This window comes from Metarhizium robertsii, assembly GCF_000187425.2.
Source record: "Metarhizium robertsii ARSEF 23 chromosome Unknown MAA_Scf_3, whole genome shotgun sequence".
Taxonomy (NCBI): Eukaryota; Fungi; Ascomycota; class Sordariomycetes; order Hypocreales; family Clavicipitaceae; genus Metarhizium; species Metarhizium robertsii.
In genome coordinates this window covers 2,897,856-2,905,431 of record NW_011942171.1, presented here as the reverse complement: position 1 = coordinate 2,905,431, position 7,576 = coordinate 2,897,856, and the positions used below count along the sequence as shown (strand labels likewise).

The 7,576-nt window shown below is 51.4% G+C and overlaps 4 protein-coding genes across 4 annotated transcripts in view; 1 reads left to right on the top strand and 3 right to left on the bottom strand.

The window, feature by feature from the left end:
• Positions 1–1,055, top strand: part of MAA_03539 (binuclear zinc transcription factor) — a gene marked incomplete at both ends in the record, with an annotated part of 3,044 nt that extends 1,989 nt beyond the window's left edge. The window contains one exon of the mRNA XM_007821537.1: positions 39–1,055. Coding sequence (XP_007819728.1) covers positions 39–1,055 — 1,017 coding nt within the window. The remainder of the gene's footprint in view (positions 1–38) is intronic.
• A 1,067-nt stretch (positions 1,056–2,122) lies between these two features.
• Positions 2,123–3,588, bottom strand: MAA_03540 (eukaryotic aspartyl protease; the record flags this gene model as incomplete). The annotated part of the gene is made up of 2 exons (XM_007821538.1): positions 2,123–3,343; positions 3,400–3,588. The coding sequence occupies 2 exons, from the start codon at positions 3,586–3,588 to the stop codon at positions 2,123–2,125; spliced, it is 1,410 nt and encodes a 469-aa protein (XP_007819729.1).
• A 1,128-nt stretch (positions 3,589–4,716) lies between these two features.
• Positions 4,717–5,405, bottom strand: MAA_10974 (uncharacterized protein; the record flags this gene model as incomplete). Its single annotated transcript, XM_011412919.1, has 2 exons — positions 4,717–5,224; positions 5,392–5,405. 2 exons carry the CDS (start codon positions 5,403–5,405, stop codon positions 4,717–4,719), a joined length of 522 nt encoding a protein of 173 aa, XP_011411221.1.
• Positions 5,406–6,716: 1,311 nt separating this feature from the next.
• On the bottom strand, positions 6,717–7,496 carry MAA_10973 (Small GTPase superfamily, Ras type; the record flags this gene model as incomplete). The annotated part of the gene is made up of 3 exons (XM_011412918.1): positions 6,717–6,984; positions 7,046–7,350; positions 7,422–7,496. The coding sequence occupies 3 exons, from the start codon at positions 7,494–7,496 to the stop codon at positions 6,717–6,719; spliced, it is 648 nt and encodes a 215-aa protein (XP_011411220.1).
• Positions 7,497–7,576: the final 80 nt, after the last annotated feature.

Sequence of the window (7,576 nt, the reverse complement as noted above, 5' to 3'; positions counted from 1 at the left end):
CTTTCTCTTTTTTCCTCCAGCGCTGACACCTTTCACAGAAAAGTCCTCTTTGTGCATTGTCGCTATACTGCTCTACAACGGTATACGTCTACTTGGCCAAGTTGAACCCCCAGTCTGGTCTCACACCGTTGGACAAGTCAAATCTTGAAATTATTATCCAGGCAATGGAGGCAATTGGTCGGAACCACGAAGTCACTTGTGCTTTTCTTCATCAAGCCTGTTTGGATATTGAAAGAAACGAGCTCACATCCGTGCTAAAGTTTCCAAACTTGGAAAAGTACCGCTCAATCTTTGGCGGCGCCAACAACTCCAACATTCCATTAATTACGCGCAGTTCGATATCGAAACATTCCAAAGTGACCCCTGTTCTGCCAGGCAGGCTCCCACTCAACAACCCCCAGGGCAAAATTCCACCAGGCCATTTGAAACTAGACAAAGGCATCCCCCCATTAGCGTCGGGGGGGGCCGATCCCGTCGTGCGAGAACTAATCAATTGCGATTGTTTCCAGCCGGTTCTCGGTGCAGTAACTCGCAACGTCGGCGCCGGACCAAGAGACAGAACGGAACACAAGAGAAAGAGGATGTCACCGAGTGCAAGTCCCTCGGTCGGACTCATGGGTACCGCAATGGACGGCCAGGCGGATGAGACGCCAGGCCATGGAAATCGGTCAACCGCGTTTAGCGCTGCCCCTGGAGTCGATGTGCGGAATCCGCTGGGAGACGCATCTTTCGCCTTGCCAGACCGCACGAATTCGTCCACGTCTTCGCCGGCTTATCGCGTAGCCGGCTCAGATCCTCTATCAGGAAGTAGTCATACCTCGCCGCCTGGGCTGGGCAACACTCCCGAAGAGAACAGGTTTGATCTAAGGGCCTTCCAGGAAAGAGTGGTCCCTCAAATGTGGCAGGCCGCACAGATGCAATCTATGCAGGACACGCTATTCACATCCTCCATCACGGAAGCATTGTTCACAATGGCTGGCATTGATGAAACAACGGCGGGTTGGGAGTCTTGGAACCAGTCTGCGGCGTGGCAGGCGGATATGTCTGGGCCATGACGTCCTCTCGTTCATGGCCAGGAAGGAATATGACTGCGCATTGTATGGAAATCACGTCTTCTCATCTAACGGTGGTTGCTGTCCCGCGGGGGGGGGGGGGCAAGCTACGGCTTTGTGGTGTTTGTTTACCGGAAAAGGAGGGCGGTTTTGGCGCATCTGGGCAAGGAGACCCTTGAGGTCTTGTGTAAAGTATCTTTATTCCCAACTCATGTGGGTAGGTCGGCTGGAGAATCCCATCTCGGCGAGAAAATATAAAATTCATCAAAATGATGATATTCATCTGCGAAACGCGAATTGCACTTTTATCCACCTCGCCTCGTCTACGAAAAACGTCACATGCCCTCCACTAAATTACACTCCTGACACGCATGAGTGTCCGTCTTGTCGTCCGAGGTGGCAAGGCATGCTCCCCTGTGGTAAGAGAGTTTCAGATAGATACCGACGAAAAAGTTGACATGCCCGTGACGAATTGGTGTTCGGGACCGGTGCATCCAGATCTGTCCCCATGACCAACTGCTCCGCGCGCTGTGTCTATGCACTCCCACCTCACAGCAGGCCAGGCTGGCGTAACGCCTTTGCTGCCGTTCTGTTTCGCGGGTCGGAAATAGTAAGAAACAAGGAGGGATGAGATGCGAGGTTAGTATCATGCAGGTATATGTCTTAAAGATAAGAAACATCGCACCGGCCGAACGCATTCTAACTGGCCCGGAGACCCCACACAACTTGCCGACTTTGGCCGCCGGTGAGGGGCCGGCGCGGGGTGGACCCGGGGCAGAGCGGCCGGCATGGAAGTCGGCACCAGGATCCGGCGGCCATAACAAGGTTGTTGTGAGAGACATGTGTTTGTGTTTGGGATTTTGAGACGTAGATTATTAATCTATACATAACTATGTGTTGCAAATCGTAGCCATATGGTAGTCATATTATCTAACGATTGGTCTTGTCCCATGCTCATAAGCCATATCCAAGCCGAAACGCCATCGCAATGCACCAACCTCTCTAAATTTAGATCTCACGCCCCAAATAAAGCGCATGTATATATCAGCTGTGTTGAAAGAGCCCACGGTTCAAATAAGAGCCCTTGCCATCATGCATACAAAAAGTAACGTCAACGATGGGGCAAGACTACTCGCCGCGTTGCCTGGCTGCTGAGTGTTGCCCTTCGAATTGATCCCTCCAGGCAATCCAGACGTCGCTGTGATGGGGTTGCTGGCTTTGGTTGCAAATGGTGCGGTCGACTTACTATTAATTTCAACCTGGTTGGATGTCGTGGCGTTGAATATCGTATTCGCTAGAGAAATTTCATTGTTTTCTGTATCGTAGACCACGTAGGCACTACGGAGAAAAGTGTCGCCCAGGACAGAAGACGATTTTCCAGCTGGCAAGATGCCAAAAAGACAGGCTGGTTCGCCGTTTCCGAAAATCAGCTGCTCGCCCTCCGTGTCAGACACATTGATGAGCATTTCGTTCATAGGCACAGTTACGGATGCCGGCGAACTAAAATTGAACGTCATGGAGGCAATTGTCTGCTGCACAGAGCACTTGACGAAAGCGGCACCTTGAGATGGGTCGTACGACGCCTCCACCATTCCGTAAATGCTTTCCACCATTGAGTCGGGCAGGTATGTTAATGAGCTGCCCGAATCGAGAAGCACAGCCAATGCCATATTTTTGCCAACATTTTTGGACCCGACATCGAGGCCAGTCATGGTGATAAAGAACTCGCTATAACCATTGCCGACCTTCTGAATGGGCAAACTGATCAAGCTCCCCCGAAACCGATCCCTGTCAACACCGCCAAACAGGACCTCGCCGGTTGAGGAATCCAAATCGTTCAGCCACAGACTGTATGCACTGGATGCGATGAGCCCGTCGGCTGCCATCTTGGCTGGCAAGTTGTCGTACGGTTTGAGTCCTGATCGCACTACTTGAACCTCGTTACTAGGATACCCTATCCCTAGTACATTCTGCTCTGAGGTGCTCTCATAGCCGACTCCAAATTGAAGCGAAGACAATTTCACCCCGGAGAAGCTTATTGTGTCTGTGACATAGTCTCCTGCTGCACCTGATCCGTCGACGTAGGAGATGTTGAAGTTACTGCTGACATACTTGTACGTTGACGAAGAATTGGCTGTGTACACGAGAGACTCGGCGCAAGGCCTTTTCCTCATCGAGCAGAGCTGAGAACTTCGTGTGTTGACCCACAGATCACTGCTTCCAGTGTCTATGTGTAGTCGTACATTTTGTGGCGGAGTTCCTAGTGAAGCGTTTAGGAAGTACAAGGTTTGCTATGAATATGTGAGTTACGCTGGCGAATGATTTTTCATTGCAAAGGATACCGTACCAAGTTATCGATTGTTGCATTGACGGTGCCATCTCTTTTCCGCATCCTGTTCCTATCGTGTGTGACAGGGTCTCGAATCTGACTGCGATGTAGCGGCAAGCCAAGCACCCGAGGCGATCCATCTTGCCTATCTGGTATTGACAGACCATGGACACACGGCAGAAGAGCAGTGAAGGTGAGGAGTTTCATTTTGAGATTCATATCGACGGTGTATGTGTATGCTGCATAGATTGATTATGTGGCATATGGCATACGTGGGCCTCCCTCGGTGAATAAATATCACCAAGTATAAAGTCGTCGTCGTAAGATGGAATAGTGTGTGACCCCCTTCTCAAAGTTCCGACGTCGATTACGCAAGTTTGAGACGAAGAAATTGCCGCTCTACCGATCTGTCCTGCTCTCTTTCCCGGGCTACAAGTTGGCTTCGAGCCTCACGGAAGAAAACACTGGCGGTACAGTAATGCCCGAACTTGTATGGTGCCGTCGGCAATTGCGGCTTAGTGGACCCTGGGATTCGTAATCTCGTCGGTGTTTTTAAGACGCCACCTTGTGCCGTGGCATGCAGCGGGCAGTACAGTTCGTCGAAGTTGGCGAATAGGACGGCTATTTCGGGACAATTGGTGGCAAGAATTGGCCTGCGCCTACTCGCGGCGATGTGTGTGATGGTTTAGAAAGAGTTGAGATACGGCACTGGAGAAATGAATGGTGAGACTGTCGAGACAACAGTAATTAGATACAAGCCTGCTGATGGAGCAACAGAGCATGAGGAATCAGAACGAACGACTAGCTGATACAGAAATGCCCGAGGCCATGGAGACTGATGCCAGCGGTTCATGATGCATTAGTAGCTCTCGTTGGAAGGATGCCATTTTTGGCCTGGTCAGAATTCCCACGCAACATGGAGATTCGTAGTACCGCCAAGGCTAGGCATGAACCAGACATCGCCACAAGGGGAACGGGAAGAACAATGCCGTGTTGAGGAACTGTCAACGATTGAGAGTGAGATCCTGCGGGGCGTTCCAGGGTTCAGCCCATGGAGCCCCTGATTTCCGAGACGCGCGGCCTACGCCATGCAGGCAAGAGATGTTGGACGACCGTGAGAAGTGCGGAAAACGGAGCTCAGAGCACAAAGTACAGAGAACTGATGTGGTATGCGTAGAGCTAGCCGGGCGAATGTCGCGCTGCCAAGCCCAAGGAGCCACGAAAAATTGGTCATCGCAGCGCTCATTCGCCTGAGCCATCAACAGCAGTGGTTCAACTTGGTGTATTGATAGCATGACCGACCTGTTCGCATTGCTGTCGTTTTCCATGGCTGTGTCAGGACATTTGAAACCAACAGCCGACATCAGGATGCTGCAGAGGTACGACGGAACAAAGCCGTCGAGGTGTTAGGGGCCGGAAAGCCTCGTTGCTGTTGCCAAGAATAGCTGGAGTCCTTGGCCGGCGCGTAAATAATAGCATGGCGGCCAGCTGGCCCGCATGAGCTCGTGCCATGCTCGTTTCACTTCGGCGTTCGCCCATCGACCAAAACGCCACGTCCCATCTGTTCGGCGCCAGATAGCCTCTATTGGCCATGGACTGGAACAGTGTAGGCATTGGCATGCGGCGGCGGGTGTCGTCTCTGGCGCCATTGAAGACGCCAATGTTTGAGTATGTGCATTTGACCTCGTCCAAATCCGAGGTTGGGAGGCTGGTGTGATCGACAACTGTATGCGGTGTTGAATGATGAGGGATGAACAAGGCAAGTCCCGTTGTGTGCTCCTTCCTCGCCTTGATTTGATGTGTGGACAAGGCCACGCGGCAGATCAACAACGTGCGGCTTGATCTAGCAAATGTTTATCGCAACGTCAGAGAAAAGACTCAACCGAAGCCCATCTGGTGTCTTCGCGTGGTTCATCGGAACATCGGAACATCTATGCAATTTCAAGCACGGCATGATTGTAATGCGATGCATCAACAACAACCTGTTGGCGGGTGCCTCTGCTCACTTACCTCCCGCAACCCATCATGGTTCATGACTCGGGAGACACCATGCCCAGCAAACAATCGGTCCATCACCATCACCGCGTCTCTTCAGACTCGCGCATGCCTCAAGTCGCTTGCTTATTGACCTATCTCATACTCCAAAAGGGTAGTGGACACTCTAACAGCCTTTCATGCTAAAACAGAGCAGGCCCCTACTACTCCTTCTGACACGTCACACTAGTATCAGGGTTGTCCAAGTTTAGCACCATGACCGCCTCCGTCTCAACATTGCGTAACATCAGGCTCTCGGATCGGAAATGCCAATGTTCGATGCCCGTTTCGCGCAGGGCTCTTCTTACCTCGTGACGCCGGCCCGGGTGGCCACGTTCTACGACTGTGTGCCCGCGGTAACAACTTGGTGCAGTAATCCACTCGATCTAGACGCCCGATTGAGGTTTCAACTACAAGGCCATCTCTCTGACATGTGTTTCTATTATTGGTGACGGGTTACTGTCAGACATGCACCTGGATTTCCTACTCGCTGACGTGCGGCGGGGAGAGTCGCCGCATCGACAGCTTATATATGCAACAGACCAAAATACTTGACTAGTTTAATGTCGCTCATTGCAGGTTAATATATGGCACGCACTATCAAGTAGTCGCCGGCGCAGAAGGACCAACAGTCTCGAGTAAGCTGTCTGGTGGCAGGAATCTGAGCTGAATGTTGGTAACTAAGGATGACAAGACAAGCCGGCCAGCCGCACTTGAAAGAGCGGTTCCCAAATTCTTGAATGAATATTGATTCTGGTATAGGCCGACACATCGGAAAGCCCCAAAATCGCCCAAACTAAATCATGAGCATCGTGTTTGTCCAAGAGCCTCGGAGGCAATCCCCCGCGCTGTTAGGTTTGCCTGACACATTCCTTCTGTGTCTATTGTTATTCAATGAGGAATAAACAGTCTACTCACTGCGAGTTTTTCTTGATAGACGCAGATACACACATAATGCGTTCAACGCATTTTCGGAAGACATGCCACTCAACGGCCCCTCCCACAACCCCCCCCCCCCCATGTCTTGATTAATAAAGTTCGGCAGAAACATATTGCCTGGATCAATTCCCCGGACTTTTGCGTTTTCACAGGACGTAGGTCTACACACGGGCCCTGCGGTTCTTATGATAGCCTTGTCTGCCTCCAGACCTACCTGTTGGTCACCCCCTCTCCCTCCGCTCCTATCGTCTCCGAGGCATCAATGAGCTTGTCAATGGCAACAACAACCGCCATGTTGTAAGGGTTGAAAGCCTAGCTGCTTCCTCTTGATCATGGCTGCAGTATGCGTGGTAACGATTGCTCTATTGGATGGCCAGGTCGTGGCTACTTGGGTGAATTGAGACTTGCGATTCCTCTACACTGTCCAACACATCGCAGACCAGCTCCGCAGGGCGGATTTTCTCTATAAAGAATGATGTGGATGTTGGCTCGTGAGCCGGTCGTCCCTTGACGGGTCCCATACCTGGCCGATGATCCTCGCCGTCCAAGTTCAACGGATATTTTACGCGGAACTGCTTCGGGTTGAAAGGATACGTTCCTTCTTGAGGCCCAGGGACAGTCGCGATAGTCCTAGACAATCCGTTAGTAGTGGTTATGTTTATCCCAGCAGCTGTACTGCATCAAGTCTCACCAATCTGTGCAGACGACGCACCACACGACAGCCGGCGCTTGATCTCGACCGAATGACATCCTCATCTGGGAGCTTGATTCCGGCGTCAGGGTTCCGTGTAACGCAGTTGTGCTGTGTAGCTCCTTGCATCGCGAGTGCAAGTGTGAGTGTCTAGAACAGATGTGAAAGGCACTGGAGGAAACCTCCTCAAGGTAAGCCCACATGCCATTCGCCTCACCCTGGAGAGCGTCATCGTCCAGGTTCTGTAAGTTGCGTTGGGGGTCTGGTGCAACTTGTCGTTGCCATGCTGGGAGATGGCGATGTTCCTGTTGGTGTTCAGTATGTGTTCCAATGCACCAAAGCAGGCATGTATAGGTGGCCACACCTTTTCACCTACTATATAGTTGGACAGAATGTGCTGAGGAACCAAGTCGTTTTCTACAATGGAATCGGTCGTATTGTTTCCGGGCATATTGCTGATAAAGCAGGCTACTACAACATCTCAGTCGCAACTCCCACCTCACATATCGATAGACAATTCCTTTTTTTACT